The sequence below is a fragment of the Phocoena sinus genome, chromosome 15 (assembly GCF_008692025.1).
Source record: "Phocoena sinus isolate mPhoSin1 chromosome 15, mPhoSin1.pri, whole genome shotgun sequence".
NCBI lineage: Eukaryota > Metazoa > Chordata > Mammalia > Artiodactyla > Phocoenidae > Phocoena > Phocoena sinus.
Window position 1 is genome coordinate 18,649,145 of NC_045777.1, and position 18,886 is coordinate 18,668,030.

General features: G+C 48.2%; 1 protein-coding gene across 1 annotated transcript in view; it reads left to right on the forward strand.

Annotated features, from left to right (window-relative positions):
- CHD6 (chromodomain helicase DNA binding protein 6) overlaps positions 1-18,886 on the forward strand; it is a 213,826-nt gene that overhangs the window by 161,978 nt on the left and 32,962 nt on the right. Inside the window, 7 exon segments of the mRNA XM_032605037.1 lie at positions 938-1,137; positions 2,066-2,225; positions 7,750-7,839; positions 10,119-10,206; positions 10,208-10,223; positions 15,691-15,820; positions 17,344-17,404. Coding sequence (XP_032460928.1) covers positions 938-1,137; positions 2,066-2,225; positions 7,750-7,839; positions 10,119-10,206; positions 10,208-10,223; positions 15,691-15,820; positions 17,344-17,404 — 745 coding nt within the window.

Here is an 18,886-nt window from a genome sequence, read left to right on the forward strand (position 1 = left end):
TGTGTCTCTCCACTCACCTCTGGGGTCTGGGCTGATGGAGGGTCTGTTGGCAGAAGAGGGAGCTGTGCCTTCTGCCCGCAGCCCCCTCAGTCACTGCACTCTGCTGCCATGTTGTGGGCGGGCCGTGATTTTCTCATATGCTTGTCGCGGCAGATCTCTGCCTGGTACTGATTTCCTGCCTCTTTCCCCCAAGGACATATAAGGAATCAGTGTAGCAGATGTTAGAGTTAAGGCATGATTCATGCAGGGCTCTGGCTCTGGTAGAAGTAGAGGGTTTAGCTTCTGGGAGCTCACCATTGCTTTCAAATACTGCAGCTGGAGTCAGTTGGGTTTTTTAATAATTTTTTTTATAGATTTATTTATTTTTATTTGTTTTTGGCTGCATTGGGTCTTCCTTGCCGTGCGCGGGCTTCTCATTGCGGTGGCTTCTCTTGTTGTGGAGCGCGGGCTGTAGGCGCACGGACTTCAGTAGTGTGGCACGTGGGCTCAGTAGTTGTGGCTTGCGGGCTCTAGAGCGCAGGCTCTGTAGTTGTGGCGCACGCGTTTAGTTGCTCCGCAGCATGTGGGATCTTCCGGGACCGGGGATTGAACCCATGTCCCCTGCATTGGCAGGTGGATTCTTAACCACTGTGCCACCAGGGAAGTCCTGGACTCTGTTTTAATTCCAGACTTACTCCTCGCTCCAGATATTTTCATCCCTCCCTTCTTAACATTCTAGTGGCCGTATGAAGCTCTCTGTGTCCAGTGTCCAGGTCACCTCAGTGACATTTGGTGTGCTACAGTATGCGATCCTCTAAGGTCTTTCAGGACAAAGCCCTCAGGGTGATCAGTAAGCCCAGCAGGGGCTGAGAAGCACTTGGCTTCTGTTTGTCCTGCAGTGTTGAAGGCGTGCGTGGCCCTTCTGCCCTCTAACACCATTCTGTATTTCCACTCTCAGCTGGGGCCGGTGGAAGGACATTCTGACCCATGGACGATTCAAGTGGCATCTGAACGAGAAGGACATGGAGATGATTTGCCGGGCCCTGCTGGTGTACTGTGTCAAGCACTACAAGGGGGACGAGAAGATCAAGAGTTTCATTTGGGAACTGATCACGCCTACCAAAGATGGGCAGGCCCAGACCCTCCAGAACCACTCAGGTGAGGGGTGGCACGGGCCGTAGCCGAGAAGCGCAAACCCCTGTGGTTCCCTCTCTCCTCCCATGTGGGCCCATGTTGCCGTGCTTTGGGCACATCGCTTCCTCAGGTGTATTTCCAGAAGGCTCCCTGTGGGAAAGGATGCTGGTGTTTTCCATGTGCATTCTCCCTCAGAATCATCCAGTGTTAGCTGTGATGTTTCGTTTAAGTGCAGGTATGCCCTCTTGAAGTTCCCCACGTGCTGGCCCTGCCCACTAACCTGGGTGTCACAGGGGTTCCTTCTCTGATATGGGGACTCACACAGCGTGCCCTGCCTCAGTTCCACCTCTGTCTGTGCGTTTTGTTGTACTGCTCCTTCCCTGTGCTGAGACACAGCTCACCTTCACGTCTCAGACCGAGCATTCCTTTTCCCCGGCTAGCCTGTGAGGTCCCCACGGGCACAGGTTCTGCTACACCTTTCTTTTTTTGTTTTTTTTTTTGTTTGTTTTTTTGCGGTACGCGGGCCTGTCACTGTTGTGGCCTCTCCCGCTGCGGAGCACAGGCTCCAGACGCTCAGGCTCAGCGGCCATGGCTCACGGGCCCAGCCTCTCCGCAGCATGTGGGATCTTCCCAGACCGGGGCACGAACCCGCGTCCCCTGCATCAGCAGGCGGACTCTCAACCACTGCGCCACCAGGGAAGCCCTGCTACACCTTTCTTGATCCTGCAGGGCACTCGGTAGATTCTTGCTGCCCGACTGAATGGTCCTGGGGGTTACTAAGTAGGGGACCGGCTGTCTCCTCGCCATCCCTGCCTGGGGGACAGAGGAGTGGGGCCTGTCGTCCAGGGCCACCGTGCGTAGCCCGGCTGCCTCTTTGCCACCCTAGCCCAGCTCTGTTCCGACAGCTGTGTTTAAGCCGTCTCGGCTCATGTTCCGTACCTTTCTGTCTCAGGGTTGTCCGCTCCAGTCCCCAGAGGGAGGAAGGGGAAGAAAACGAAGAACCAGCTGCTGCTCCCAGAGTTAAAGAACGCAGACTGGCTGGCCACCTGCAACCCCGAGGTGGTCTTGCACGATGATGGCTACAAGAAGCACCTCAAACAGCACTGCAACAAGTGAGTGTGCCCCCCTCACCCCTGGTGGCAGCTCCGCTCTGACAGCGCGGCTTCCTGGGACCCCCCACGGGGCTGTAGGAGGCCACTTGATGCCCCTGTACCACCGTGCAAGGTCTGGAAAGGCGGATAGGCTGTGTGCTCGAAACTGGGTCAGGGTTCAGTCGCATTGAAGCCTCTCTACCTCCTTTAATCATCCCTCTTCTCCCCCGCAACCCGGCCTCTCTTACCAGAGCAGTTCGTACAGGATCTTCTGACCTGACTCTCAAAATCCACGAAGGACGCTGGTGATTTCACTGCTCACTCTCCTTTTCCTTTCCCTCCCTCCACCCCTGAGGGCACATCAGGGAGAGCAGAAGACTGGCCTTGGTGGCCACTGCTCTCAGCCATACCCGATTGCCAGGTTGCTTCCTCTTCAGATTTGCTTTGACATTCATGGCCTCCCGGTGTTTGGTGGACATTCATTTGAGATAGTATTCTTTATATCCCGAGGCTAAGAGCTGGGGTGGGGCAGGGGGAAATAAAGGAAAAAGTGAGAAAATGAAACTGTTCTTGTGAAGTTTAGTTTGGGGGAGTTAGGGCACCCAGCCACGAAACAATGACAGGTTTGCATGTGGGTACTTGCATCGCTGTACAGTGTATCTGTTAGAAGTAAAAGGACCCTTGGCAACCATCTAGCCCAGCAGCCCAGCTTCCTAGGCCAGGCAAGACTTACCTCCTCAGCATTCCTGGTAGGCAGTGAGAAGGCCTCAGCTTGCATACCTCTGGTTATAAAGAGTTTATTATCCTGTAAATCAAGATGTTTTGCCAGGTCTTTTCTTCCTCCCTGTAGCATCAACCTAATGGTTCTGTAGTTGTTGGGTTGTGGTTATTTTTCCTTTACTGCTGAAGTCTAACCCTGTCCTTTGATCCCTCCAAATATTTGAAGGTAGGTCTCATGCCCAATACTGTAATAAAAACTACCGCACACAAAGGTACAAGCTCTCTGGGGCAGTAGATCTCAAGCCAAGACTTAAAGGGCACTCGCTGTTGATAGCAGAGCCTGGCTGGGGCACGACCCGACGGCATGTTCACTGACTGGATCAGAGTCACTGTGAGGGAGCAGAAAGGAAGCTGGCAGGGACAAGGGCTCCTTGATGGGAGACCTGGTATGGCAGGCTCACCGAGGAGTCTGTTTTAAGTACTAAGCAACCATATTTCTTGAACAAGTGAGACATGATAAAGAGTGATACTGGGGGAAAAAATTAATCCGGTAACAACTTGCAAGATGGAGTAGGTGTTTACCTGGAGCTGAATGGCCAACTAGGAGAGTTCTGTCATAATACTAAGTATTGATCGTGATGACCTAGATTAGGGTGCTGACTGTAGAATTGGGGAGAAAGGGTCAAATACGAGAGCTGTGGCTAAAGAAGAATCCATCGTGTGTGACGAGGAATACAGAAAGCATGTAAGTCTGTGGCCGTTAGCCTCATAGGCTGGAGAATGGCGGTGCTTGCAGCCATGACAGAATCAGAATTGTTATATTCAGTAAACGTTGAAGAGCAGCATGAAGGACTCAGGTTTTGCCTCATTAAGTCATAGCAGCAACATTTGGCTCTCCCGTCCCCAGCTGGAGAGATTAACATAGAACTTCGCTTGACACCCGCACAGATCACAGATGTTGAGCCGAACTAATTGTGACCTTTGAGGAATTCCTTAACATTTCTAACCACCAGCCCCAAGATCTTTCCTGAGTGCGGGCCTTACCCCGAGAATCAAAGAATAATGCAGTAAAGCACTTCTCTGGGTTTGAAGAAGCTGACTGCTGTTTATTCATCTGAATCTGATGGAGAGTATTGTCCTCTTTAGTTCTGGCTCAGCGACCAAGAGATTCAGAGCCGGCAGGGGCCTTGCAGCTCTCCTCCCGCAGCGTGGGAATGCTGTGGGCAGTGTCCCAACAGGGACTCCTCCAGCCTCTGCTCGAGCCTTCCTAGTGATGGGAGTTTACCACTTCTCAGCAATACTCATTTAATTACCAGATGATTCTAACTAATTGTCCTTCTGTATATTGAATCTAAAATCCGCTTCCTTGAATCTTCCACCCTTTGATCTTGGGTCCTGGTTCTGTCCTGAGGTGCACCAGAGAACAGGCAGAGTTTCTTTAGCATAACTGGACTGTGAGCTTCTAGAATTGTGGGCTCTGTTAATTAGCAAATCTACTGCCACCCCAATATCAGATGTGGGTCAAGAAAGGCTCTGGGGGGCTTCCCTGGTGGCGCAGTGGTTGAGAGTCCGCCTGCCAATGCAGGGGACACTGGTTCCTGCCCCGGTCCGGGAAGATCCCACATGCCACGGAGCGGATGGGCCCGTGAGCCATGGCCGCTGAGCCTGCGCTCCGCAACGGGAGAGGCCACAACAGTGAGAGGCCCGCATACCGCAAAAAAAAAAAAAAAAAAAAAAAAGAAAGGCTCTGGGGTCAGGACTGCCTGGATTTGAATCCTGGCCCCATTACTTACCTGCAGGTGAATTATTTTTAAAATGAGGATAATAGTTCCTACCTCAGCATCGTTATGAAGATTAAGTGAGCTAATACATGCTGTCAGATAGTGAGTACTCAAAGCATTTGCGTAATTAGTAATCCATGTAGTACTTAGGGGCGTGAAGTTGTTATCAAAAGAACTTCAAAAGGTTAAACAGCTGCTGCTTCGAATCTAAGCTCTAAGAAGTCAGGACAGTGACTGTGTGTTCAGAGTGGGTATAGTGACCAGAAGGGACGACCAGGGGGCCTTCCGGGGAAATGTTCTGCTTCCTGATCTGGATATTGGATACACATGTGCGTTTGGTATGTGGAAATTCATCGAGCTGTACATTTATGCAAAATGCACTTTCTGGAAGTATATTTCATACCAAGAGAATAGTTTTCTAGAAGAAGAAAGAAATGAAAGAAAAGGGAATACCGCCAGCCAAAAGTTTTAATAGGTTTTGTTTGGCTGAAGTGAAGGGTGTCACAGACCAGCTCCAGCTCTCCTTCCCTGTGAGGTCAGATGCCACCTGGGGTTATCATCTCAGCCCGCGAGGAAGTGGCTGTCTAAGAGGAGTTGTCTGTCTGTCCTCTGAGTTGATTTACTTCTCATTTGCAGTATAGGTGAATACTGCTGGCTTTCAGTTCTGTTCTCCTGTGCTGCAGATACTGCCCGATGGTAGCACCTTTGCCTCTTTTTGGCGATATAAAAACAGCTGTATCTTACATCTTCTGGAAGCCTTCCTCTGATTGAGGTAGATCCAAGCAGGCAGGAATCCTATACCTAAGACAGCCTCTTTCCAGTTCTTGCTAAGGAGGCCGTCAGCTGCTGCCAGCTAGGCAGAAGGATCAGGGACGATTGCCAGTTCTTAGAGTTCTCATTCTCTGAGCTTTGAAAAAACATCTCAAAATTGAGTTGATTGACAGCTGAGGTAAGGAATGGTATGGCAGAAAAGTAAGGGTTCTTTCCCATCTAAAAGTTTGAGCTTTTATGTTGCCACCTACAACTTAAGCCCACAGTGGCACTTGCAACCCAGATCTAAGAAACTGTGTTTTTTTAGAGGCCTCAACCCCTCGTTATTTAAACACCTTTTGAATAGGTAATACATACACGTGTTAACCAATATTTTTTGTCAAAAGTAAGTTTTCCTCCCACTCCAGCGCCCCTGTTTCCCTCTCCAGAGGCGACCACTGTTAACTGGGTTCTTCCAGAGATGCTCTGTGCAGGGCCCAGCAGTGGGAACACACAGCCTCCTCTTACCTTCTCTAAAGTAGTATTTACTTTACATGCTGTTTGTGTTCTCCTCGCTCTTTTCTTTTTTTTTTTTTTGGCGGCACACAGGCCTCTCACTGCTGTGGCCTCTCCCGTTGCGGAGCGCAGGCTCAGCGGCCATGGCTCACGGGCCCAGCCGCTCCGCGGCATGTGGGATCCTCCTGGACCGGGGCACGAACCCATGTCCCCTGCATCGGCAGGCAGACTCTCAACCACTGCGCCACCAGGGAAGCCCTCGTTGCTCTTTTTAAACAACTTACATGGAGATCAGTTCCACAGAAGTACGTGTAAACGGGCTTCTGATTTAGTAGCTCGCCTTCGCTCTTGCCTGGTGTCGACACAGCGGCACGTACTCTTGTAACCCTCACTGCAGCATCTCCTCAGATGTGGTGGGCTTCTCTGTGCCTGTCCTTGGCTTTCACTCTGTGTTTTGCATACCTTCAGCTGCCCGCCCCTAACCCCCACGGCCGTCTGCTGTGCTCTGATTCTCTTGTGGCTGGCCTTATTTCACAACTGGACTGTTGTAGGCTCCTCAAGAACAAGGTTAAACTAACGTTTACTTGTGTTACGTACTCACGGTACCAGCACGGTGCAGGACACACCAGTTGCCCAACAAATACTTAATTGCCTCATCTCAAACATGCTGGGGCAGTTGCATGAAGCCTGAGTGTGGTCCATGCCGAATCACAGGAGAGAAGACGGGATTGCTTTCTGGCAGTATCGCCATGAAAAAGACTTTAAAATATTCATGTAACGTGTAACTATGTGCAAGTGAAACTATTTGAGAACAGCACCATTCGACGTAACCTCACCCGCCACTAAACTAGGAAACTAATAACGAGCCTCTTGGAAGGCAGCTTTGCCTGAGAGATCATTGTGGCCGTGGACAGGGTGAGACCTCTTAAGCAGGGGTCCCCAACGCCCAGGCCATGGACTGGTAGTGGTCCAGGCCGCACAGCAGGAGGTGAGCGGCGGGCGAGCGAGCAAGGGAAGCTTCATCTGCTACTCCCCATCGCTCGCATTACCGCCTGAACCATCCCACCCCCCAGCCCCCGGGTCCATGGAAAAATTGTCTTCCACGAAACCGGTCCCGGTGCCAGGGATCGGTTGGGGACTGGGCTTCCCTGGTGGTGCAGTGGTTAAAAATCTGCCTGCCAATGCAGGGGACGCGGGTTCGATCCCTGGTCCAGGAAGATCCCACATGCCGCAGAGCAACTAAGCCTGTGAGCCACAACTACTGAGCCCGTGTGCCATAACTGCTGAAGCCCACCCGCCTAGAGCCCGTGCTCCGCTACAAGAGAAGCCACCGCAATGAGAAGCCCGCACACCACAATGAAGAGTAGCCCCTGCTCGCCACAACTAGAGAAAGCCCGCCGCAGCAATGAGGACCCAACACAGCCAAAAAATAAATAAATTTATTGTTTTTTTTTTTTAAAAAGTTGGGGACCGCTGCTGTTAAGGACCAGGTGGGATGCTGTTTCTGCTGCCCTCACCTCCCCTCCCTCACCTCCCACGCCCACAGGATGACCTTAACAGATGACTGATGAGATACGTTTTCTTGAGTGAAATGGAGATATCACCATAATTTCTGCCATTGATACCTAGTGTTTTCTTTTTCTAGTCCTTTCTCATATATAACTTCATAGCCCTAACAACCTGGGAGCGCCTGGATTCCCCCAGGTCAGCTTGGGGATGGCAGTTCACAGGCACTTATGGTTTCTAATTGTTTTCATTACTGTGTTCACGTATCATAGGGTACTATTGCGAGTCCGGATGCTGTACTACCTAAAAAGCTGAAATACTGGGAGAAAGCAGCGGATAAGCATTTGAAGAACTCCGGCCAGGTAAAACAGGTCAACCTTAGCTCCCAGTATTAAAGAATTGCCATAAAGTGCCTGTTGATGGAAATGGACAAACCTGCCTGTGTTTCAAGAGGCCCGTGTTCCCTCCCAACCCAGGACCAGTTCTGGTAGAAGCAGGCAGGCAGAATGAGGGATGATTCAGCCAGGTCATCCACGAGTGAAATAAAGGAGAAAACAGCTGCTTAAAAAACACAGCTCTTGGTGAGGTTCTTAGTTGGGTTTTTTTTCTCCCAGTAGTGTTTGTAAAATTGCTTTTAAAGCAGTCATTTCTCTACCTTAACTAATCATTGTTCGATTAGATATTAGTGACTTTGATATTTGATCCAACAGGTGTAGACTAAAAGCTCTACTTGGAATCCCACTCTTGGCCTTAGTCCTCTTCTACCTTTGAGTGGTTCTCCTTTATTTGCTAGTCGTATTACTAATACTTTGTCACCATTTGATGTGTTGTGCCTTAGTTTTGTAAGCTAGTGTTTCCAAAGCCGTAGAATCCTGTGGGAATATCCCAGGATTTGGGGGAATGAGGCTGCTGAGCCCCCAGCCTACTACTTGATTGGACTGTCAGAAGTCACAGTGTATAAGTGGGATCCCCAGGACGGGCCTCCTTCACCTTCCCAGATTGGCAGTTTGCCCTGGCCCCCACAACGCCGCTTGTTCCCAGGGGACATAGCAAGTGTTTGGTATTTGAACTGTGCTTTGAGATTCCCTGGGGCCCTGGTTTCTTCTACTTTCCACTGGGCAGTGCTAATGACTTCAGTGGTCACAGGAGCACTAAAGAAGGAGAGAGGTGAAAGGCAATGACAGTCCTACCCCTGAGGCATTTTATAATCAGGACCAGTCATCTCATTGACTGTTACTACTTGGTAGTTACTATGGGCATTTCTAGTAAGGATAGGGAGGTTGGGTGTGTTGCTAAAAAGTTCATTTGTCAGTCATGTATATGCCGCAGAATTCAACTTGCTTATTTATATCCAGTGTTAACCGGCAGAAGTAATGTATCTGACTTACTCCTCCCCGTCATGTGCTTTCTTAGATGCGTAGATGGAGGGAAGTTAGTAGAAACGTGAAACGAGTAGGTCCATTGCCCCCCCCATCCCCCGCCCCCCTTCCCTCCTTCCCTCTGCTTTCCTCAGTCTTAGCTCTCACTGGTCCCGTGCAGGTTAAATGCCTTATTGTGCAGAAAGGGCCATGAGGAATGAATCACAGCTCATCCCCCAAAATTTGTTCAGCCCATGGCACCACGCAGGCAGAGCAGTGGACCCTGAAGTGGAGCCAGCTAGGGAGCACTGCCTGGAGAGGTGGGGGCCAGGGAGCCCCGTCCCCACAAGGAGAGCTGGGCCTGGCAAGGGGCAGGCAGCCCTGTGTCACAGCAAGAAGAACCTGATGGAAGAAGAAGCTTCAGCATTGCAAGAGGCACCATCCCAGGCAGCTGGGGAGGTGGGAGGGAAGAGCCATCCAGATGGATGTTCTCCCGAAAACCCCAGAGGCCTTCAAAAGAGTAGGACGGTGCTCAGACAAATAAAGCCAATCAGCTAAGGGTCCGTGTGGGCTCTCAGAACATGGACAGAAACTCAGAGAGGGGCTGATCGCTCCATGTCAGCTCCCTGGGGTGAGCTGTGTTCATCCCTTTGGCCAGAAGTTTTACCCAGCAGACCGTTAGCAGACCCTTACCAGGAAGTGCCTCCTACTGTGGCTGCTAGCCTCTGAAAGGCTCTCTTCATACCCGCGTGTAGCAGTGCAGACTAGCTTGTTCTCGAATGGTGCTTGGGGTCTCCAAAGTTGAATCCAGATGATTTGGGCACTTTGCAGCATTTGATCCTGTATGAATTCAGACACCTGAATGCATGTATCATGTATGAAGTCAGAAGGGGTATTCTGCCTTGACATAACCAACGTATTGCTGGCTTCTGCCGTGGCTGTCAGCCGAAGAGGCACATTAGAGCCACCTGACACGGGTAGAGCCCTCAGGCTGGCTGACTGTGCGTTCTCCACGAGGTGCTTTCAGATTCTGCGTCATTCAGTCTGAGTGGAGCCTGAAACACCAAGGACATCTGCTGATGTAGCTCCCTCTGTAAACCAGGGGCAGAGCCCTGGTTTAGATGTCTTGGCCCCCAGCTATCTGAATCCTCTCATTTGTTGTTACTTCAGCTTCTAAGCATGCAGCCCGGGATGTGGCTTACTATGAGGGTTCAGGCCGGGAGCTCTTGTGTGTTTTCTGTCTGTGTTGACGGCACTCTGAGTCCACGCCCTTCCTTCCACAGGGAGCTGGACGTGCCTCTGCCCGACATCGACTGCGTGGAGATCCCAGTGGATTGGTGGGATGCCGAGGCCGACAAGTCACTTCTGATTGGGCGTGTTCAAACATGGTGAATATTTCAGTGAACGGTTTCTCTTTCCTGAAAAATTCCATAGGCCTATTGCATGTCTCTCTTAGAAAGTAGAGCCTCACCTCTGTCCTCTCAGAAATTTGGCCAGATGAATGTGTGAGTCATGAAAATATAGCAAATACAAGTATCAGTGAGGCACTTTGAAAGGGTGGCCACAAGGCTTTGTTCAGTGTGTATCTTCCTCACCAGCCTCACCGCACCATTGTACGTGGGGATTGTTCACTCTTACAGTCCCAGCCTCCGGCCTAGTGCCTGTCACGTGGTAGGCCCCAGGGTTTTCTTGAGTAAAGCAGTAAATAAATGGGGAAATGTTAGGTTTTAGCATGTCACATGTATGCAGAATTCTAAGGTCGCTCTAGCTAATCTACATATTCCTAGTATGTATTTTTGCCCTATTGGTATAAAAATTCAAGAATAGTAGATGGCATAGACATCTTTCCTTTTTTAATGTGGTAACCTAGAGACTAAAGGGGACTGAGATAGGTTTTTGAATAGCTTGGAAAAACAAATAAATGTCCTGTTTCTTCATTTCTGGCTTTGTTCTAACTACCTGCCCTTGCTTTCAGCCAACTGTTAAAATGAATAATGAAAGTCCACTGTAGTGTGCCTAATACACACCTTCCCTGCCAGGTGAATTAGCCAAATTTTGAACTGGAGAGCAGGGGTTAAAGTGGGAAGAGTTAGGTGTACTTGGCTTTCACTGCCAGCTCTGCCAATGACTAAATGTGTGACCTTGGGCAAGTCATAAACTTCTCTGACCTAGTTCCTCACCTGTACACTGAGGAGAGTATCAAGACAACCTACCTGGAGAGCTGTTTGAAGATTAAATGAGACAGTATATGTGGGCGGCCTAGAACAGTGCTTAGTGCATAACCGGTGCTTGGTGCTATCCACTGTCATGTATTCCTCTGCCTTTGGAAGGTTAACTCTCTTTCTAACACATGCCCTGTGAGTAGAATTCTTCAACATTTGCAGGCCAACCTGCAATATTTACAGGTAACAACCACGCGTGTACCTATTTTAATGAAGAATCCCTTCAAAACGTAGATTCTGGTGTTACAGATGCAGGCTTTGGGAGGGTCTGGTGCTGTTGAGAGCCCTTTATCAAACCACTGGGGTAAGGGAGTCAGAATCAAGATGGCAGAGTAGGAACGTCCTGAGCTCACGTCCTCCCACGGGCACGTGGAAATTACACCTGCTCACAGAGTAGCTGTCTCTGAGAATGACCTGAGGACTAGCAGGAAAGACGTTCCCCAAATGGAGACGTAAAGAAGGAGCCACAACAAGATTCGTAGGAGAGGCGGAGGTGCAGTCTAGCCTGGGACCCACACCCCCGGGTTGGTGACCCACAAGCATCAGAGGACAACAAAGAACGAGTGTGGACGGGGATGTGGAGAAAAGGAACCTTTGAGTACTTTGACAGGATTGTAAATTGTGCAGCCACTATGAAAACAGTATGGAGGTTCCTCAAAAAATTAAAAATGGAATTACCATCCGGTCCAGCAACTCCACTTCTGTATACTTACCCAAAGAAAACAAATACACTAATCCAAAAAGATATGTTCATTGCATCATTATTTACAGTAGGCAAGATATGGAAGCAGCCTAAGTGTCCATCAATGGATGAATGGATAAAGAAGATGTGGTGTATATATACAATGAAATATTATTTGAGCATAAAAAAGAATGAAATCTCACCATATGCAACAACACGGATGGACCTAGAGAGTAATATGCCAAGTAAAATAAGTCAGGCAGAGAAAGCCAAATGCTACATGACCTCACTTTATATGTGGAAACTAAAAATCAAAACAAATGAACAAACAAAACAGGTGCTTACAGATACGGAGAGCAACATGGTGGTTGCCAGAAGGGAGGGAGGTGGGTTGGTGGGCAAAATAGGTAAAGGGGATTAAGAGATACAAACTTCTATTTATAAAATAAGTCACAAAGAATATGGTCAGTAATCCTGTATTAGCTTTGTGTGTGGGGACAGATAGTTACTAGACTTAGTGATGATCATTTCATAATGTATTTAAATGTGATGATCATTTCATAATGTATTTAAATGTCCAGTTATTCTGTTGTACACCTGAAACTAACATAATATTGTACATCAGCTATAATTCAATGAAAAATCTTCAAATCACTGAGGTTAGGCTAAAGCAGTGCTATCCACTAGAACTACTACTGGTGACGGAAGTGTCCCGTTTCTGCGCCGTCCTCTACGGATGCCGCTCGCCGCGTGTGGCTGCTGAGCACTTGAAATGTCACTAATGCAACTGAGCAGCTGTATTTTTAATTTTATGTAATTTTAATTAGTTCACATTTAATTAGCCATGTGTGGCTCCTCTGCTGGACAGTGCAGGGCTAGAACTCAGCTCTGAAATGAGAAGAGGAACCATGTGACCTCTCCATGAAGCACAACGAACCAGTCTCTTATCAGAAATGGTAGAGTCAATCTGATGATATCTAAGGTTACTTCCACATCTAAAATTCTTCTGCTCAGTGAAGCAGCTCGCAGGGTTGCAAGTTAATAATCCCTAAGTGTTTCCCGAGCACGCCTGTGAGACTTGAAGTTGGTGCATCAGCCACTCCGTTCAGGTTCTCGCAGTTGAGTGAGCTCTGATATTCAGGGTCAGAGCTTGGGGGCAGGTGCCGGGGAGGTGATGCATGCAGTGCCTGAAGTACCTGGTGTAATGTGATGAGCTTAGCAGACACGCTGTAAACATGGGGAAGACTTAGCCTCTGTACCCAATGCTGGGGGACCGGTGTTAAGCCACACATGCAGACTGGCTCACTCTTGGATGGGACCAGACCCGTGTAGTTGGACAGTGACACTGGAGTCAAACCTAGGCTGGGTTGGACCAATGCCGATGCTTGGCTCCGTGGGCCCATCCTCCTTGGTGTCTTGCGTAGTCCAGATCAGATCCTGCTCCTGGCGGGGGGCTGCTCAGCACCCAGCAGACATTCTGTGCGCCTAGGCTTAGACCTGTCCTCACCTGGGTAACACACCTCATCACCCCACGAAACAGCCCTCTCCACAGGATAACCAAACCCACACAGCGTGTCTTACCAGGTGACAAACTCCCAGATACCCAGCAGCCGATGGAGATGTGATATTTTCAGAGAGCCAAGCTGTCTGGCGTTTACTTTTCAGGGTTCTATCAGGAGCTCTCTCTGCCTTGCCTCCATGCCCTGGAGACATAGTATGAGCTGTAGAGCTGCAGCCATTTTCTTTGTTAAGAAATACACAGCTGTTCATCGTCCAAGGTTTTGTGGATCTTCTACTCCATCCCAGACATAGCCTGCTACGACCCTGCTTAGATCGGAAGACCAAAGCCCCGGTTCCACCCCCGAGCTGACCACCGTGGAAGAACTGGCTGGAGCTTCCACTTACAGCAAGAAGGACCCTGCAGCAAATCTGTGCTGAATGATGCTGTTGACCGCTCTTGATCACGTTAAGAAATGGCGGCCGCCCCTCTCGGGCAGCCTGGATTTATGAAATACTCGCCAAGCTATGGATTTCAGTGTTTCTGTTCATATTCTTATAGAGGAACTTCTAGACTAAGTGGAGAGAGGCAAGCAGCCTACGCCACCTGTTGCTCTATTTATGTCTTTATGTTGCTATTACAGCTCCTACTACTGTCTGTTCAGGACAGTTGTTAGGGTTTTCTAGGGAACTGGGTCAATCACTCTTCCTCGCCTCCAGCTTCATAGCTGGTTGAGAAATAGAAATGCCGAATTTGTCTAGACTTCAGGCCTGCACATGACAAGAAGTCTGCAGAGCAGAGGCTCACCCAGGTAGTAGGCACCTGGAGGGACCGGCCTGCTTCAGGCCCTGTCCAGCACAGCATGCGTGCGGGCAGGACCCTCATGGACAGTTAACCTCCCTCCATGATAAAGGGTCAGAGGAGGAAGGTTTCACCATCTCAGCCATGAGATAAAGCATCCCTCTTTTCCTGGGGAGGGGGCAGGTAGAGACGATGGCAGGCACGTCCTCAAGACAGCAGGAGCATGGTGGGCATTTCTGTTGTGATGTGAGCTGAGGCAGACCATGGGGAGAGGGTGAGAATGGTTCTTCCTACAGTGATTATTGGAAGAGAGTCTGGGCCAAACTGACACATCCAGTCAGCGGTTTGTTGAGTGTGTACAGTGCCAGGCCCTGTGCTGGGTACTGAATGTATAATGATGAGTAAAAACAGATACAGATTCTGTTGCTGGGGAGCCCGCAGTCTCATGAGAGAGGCTGACAGTAATCAAACAATTGCCCTAAGGAATAAGTGAATAAAGAAGAACACAAGGCACCAGTTTCTCCTGCCATATGCCTCGTGCAGGCAGCACCTGTCATGGAGATGGCAGAAATGTCACTTTGAATTAAAAGATAAAGCACCTGCAGCTCCTCAGATAAAAAGTACCAGGTGCTGCCTACACATGAGGGCTAGAATAGCATCAACAGTGATACCAGAACAAAAACCAATATAGAAGGGAAATACCCAACAGAGTAAAATCAAGTCTGTTACTAGCAGCCAAGCCGGTACTCATTTTAGGTACAGCACCTTACATCACCTGTGATGGGGTCTCTCTGTACCTACTACAGAGTTAGAAATTGACTTAGTTAGGGGCAACATGGAAAGGGTTTTGATGATCATGAAGGAGTTTTCCCCCAAAATAGTTCAATATGACAATAGCTGTGACCAAATATTCCTGTCTCATTATAGGATTACATTAGATTCAATAAAATAACAAATTGTCGTGCATGGCATCATCAAATTAAAAGGGATATATTTTCATCATTTTGCCTTCTGTCTGAGGTCTCTGTTCTGGATCAGAAATCCTCCATCTGTTTTTGACTCTGGGGATATGGTGAGAGGCAGTTCCAAAGCCCTGGCCAGTAGATTAGGATTTCATACTGAGTTCGTGAATATAGAGGGAACGGGTCTGTTTTAATCCAATCGACAATCACAGTAGTCCTCTTTATATTTCATCCTTTGCATCCATTACTTTGCTCAGCTTCCCTTTCTAACACATGGGACAAAATTGGACCATAAGAAAACTAGGCCTGTTCATGAGATGACAAGATAATAGGGTGTCCAGAGTTGGGGGGTTGGTGAGGGGAAGACATTGCAAAACCAGCTTGCCTGATTCCCTTGCTGTTCCAAAAGATGCAAACAAGTGGGAATTGTATCTGTATCTTGTGTGTCTTCACGGGCACAGAATATTTACATCAGCTTTCATTTTGGGGCAAGCACTACTTCCTCAAAGGTGTCCACTTTAGCGCAAGGATCTTCCCCTGACAGGAAATCTTACAGGATCCGGTCATTTTTAAATCAGTATTTTTTTGGTTTGTTTTATTTAATAAGGGAAACAAAATGACTGTCTAGGGCGCAAGGCAGATCTTGTGAGTTCTGACATGACCTCCTTGTTCCTCATTACCCCCGATCAGGTTACGAGAGGTACAATGCCATGAGAGCAGACCCAGCACTTTGCTTCCTGGAGAAGGTTGGGATGCCAGACGAGAAGTCCCTTTCTGCAGAGCAGGGTGTTACAGATGGAACCTCAGACATTCCCGAAAGGTGAGACGCTTCATGGGCCAACCACAGTGTGACTTGTCGCGCCACGAATCTCTGACCGCATACATCCAGCACTCTATAATAGTCTCTTCTTCACGGTCTGACATCTCCCTTAAACCTGAACTGCCTTCCAGGATTGCTGCTTTGGTTACATCCTACGATGCCTCAGGCTTTTCCCTTGAATCCCAAACACTTTGAACCAAATACCAGTTCCTGTCCTTCCTGAGTTCCCCAAGCTGCCCACCATCCTGCCTACTCCTTAATCAGGCTCGTCTGGTCAGAGGATTCTCAAGGAAGAATTCAGACCCCTCATAACTTCTCATACTTGGCAGAAAGAAGCGGTACAGCAAGTTCAGGCTTCCTGACCTTGAAGTGCCTCAGATGAAATTCCAGTGTTATTTAAAGATTTCATGGTCCATGAGTAAGGTGGACTTAGGAGCCACTGCTTGATGGCCATGGCATTCAGGTCTTGTCACTGGGTTGTGCGCAAAAAAGTATGGAAGCATCCCCTTTGTCGAGTTTTAATTACTTTGGGCATAACTCCAAAATGTGTAACTTCATAGGAAAGCTAAATAGCGAAAAGCTGTGGTTTTCATATATGTATATATTTGGAAAACATCGCATATATCTCTTAGCTTGTGTTTGGTAAGCTTTTGGCCTGATCTTCCCCCCAAAAGTAGCATTTCCTGGGGCCATGGGCAAGCCTGGACATGAGGGTGCACAACGCCAGGCCCCCTAACCATGTGCTAAGGCTGAGAAAAGGATGAAATGCATTTTCCATCCGTCCTTAGCTCCTGGTGAACGCCCTAGCTATCGTAACGTTCTCTGCCCCGAGGATAATAAAGACGCATTCAGAGGGATACTAACAAATGCCCGAAGGACCAGTGGTGTTAATGTTGGGCACACGGGGTCAGGGAAAACACCACCTGGGGGAGGTACCCGAATGTGGCTTACAGCTGGTATCTTTGGGGGTGGCTGTTCTTTCTGTGGTTAAGCAATGAAGGTAGGAGGCTCCTTCTGCCCCCAGGGCCTGAACAACAGAGAGAAGAATATTTGAGACAGGAATCCTTCAAAGTTGATTTTACCAGGGATCGTGAAAAACAGGTAGGCATCAGCAGTAGTTAAGCTCACAAGGGAGAAGATGTTAGGCAGCTAATCTAGGGACGAGCAGCTGATGGTCCGGAGGGCAGTGTCCTTCCTCAGCAGGCGCAGCAGAGCTCCCTTTCAAGGAAGTGACGGCCGCTAAATGTGAGGAGCGATTCTGCATCCATGGCATCCTACTGTGGGATCTAGGGGTCAGCACATCAGGACTCTTAGTTTGCATGGCTGTCTCATTTGAGTGGAAGTCATTGCTCGTAGAAGTTGTAACACTGGACAAACTGAGATTTTGTGGCCTGTGGGGAAAGGGATCTACTAATATTCTCTTTGGTCAGTGATTCTGGGGGATTTTCATGCAAGCATCCTAGTTGCAAAATAGCTTCTAGATGGTGTGTGATGCTTTTTATTTTTTTTTAAATTTTATTTAGAGGCAACACAGATAAAGAAGACAATACGGAAGACAAAGTAGATGGCCTCCAGAAACAAATGGTGAGTCAAATGTGCTGTGTTTGTAATCCACACTATCTTTAATATCAAGAGAGAAATCCCCATCTTTTTATATTGGTCTTTGGGAACTTGATTGCATTGCTGCAGTTGCATTGCATTTTCCCCAACAGTTTATTGTAAAAATTGTCAACTCACAGACTACGTTGCCCTTTTATTCTGATGAAACTTTTGCTTTTGAGGTGACTGTAGATTTTAGATGGAATTGTAAGATACAATATAGGGTGATCCCATGTACCTTTTATCCAGTTTCCCATCAGGGGGACATCTTGCAAAACTATGATACAATATCACAGGCAGGATGCTGACATTGACAGAATCAAGATACAGGACATTTCCACCACCACAGAGATCCATCATGTTGCCCTTTTATAGCCACATCTGCATCCCTCCTACCTTCACCTCCTTTTTAATCCCTAGCAACCACTAACCTATTCTCCACTTTTGTAGTTCTGTCATGTTAAGAATATTATATAAATGGAGTCATACAGTATGTAACCTTTGGGGCTTGGCTTTTGTCACTCAACATAATTCCCTGTAGATTGATCCAGATTGTTGTGTGTAATGATAATTCATTCCTTTTTATCACCGAGTAGTATTTCTCCCTTCATCCATTGAAAACATCTGGGTTGTTTCCAGTTTTTCACTATTGCAAGTACCTCTGTAAACATCTGCATACAGATTTTGTGTGAACTTACATTTCCATTTCTCTGGGGTAAATGTCCAAGAATATAATTGCTGAGTCATGTAGTAGTTATATGTTTAGTATTTTCAAGAAACTGACAAACTGTTTTCTACAGTGGCTGTACCATTTTACATTCCCACCAGTGAGGTATGAATGATCCACTTTCTCCTCATCTTCACTGGCTTTTGGTGTTGTCACTAATTTTTATTTATTTATTTATTATTTATTGGCTGCATTAGGTCTTCATCGCTGTGCGCGGGCTTTCTCTAGTTGCGGCGAGCGGGGGCTACTCTTCGTTGCAGTGCACGGGCTTCTCGTTGTGGTAGCTTCTCTTTGTTGCAGAGCACGGGCTCTAGGCACGTGGGCTTAAGTAGTTGTGGCACACAGGCTCAGTAGTTGTGGCTCGTGGGCTCTAGAGCGCAGGCTCAGTAGTTGTGGTGCACAGGCTTAGTTGCTCCACAGCATGTGGGATCGTCCCGGACCAGGGCTCAAACCCATGTCCCCTGCATTGGCAGGCAGATTCTAAACCACTGCGCTGCCAGGGAAGTCCCTGTTTCTTAATGCTGCTAAAATATGGCCTATGGAAAACTCCTCAAGTTGGCTTCTGAGTTCTTTTGACATGATTCAGTCAAATATGGAACGGAGGAAAACTATGAAAAATTCATACATATACATGTATCCCCTCTTATTTAGATTTCCTTCACATTTAGGTCACCACAGAGCAATGAGTAGAGTTCCCTGTGTTATACAGTTCGTTCTCATTAGTTATCTGTTATATACAT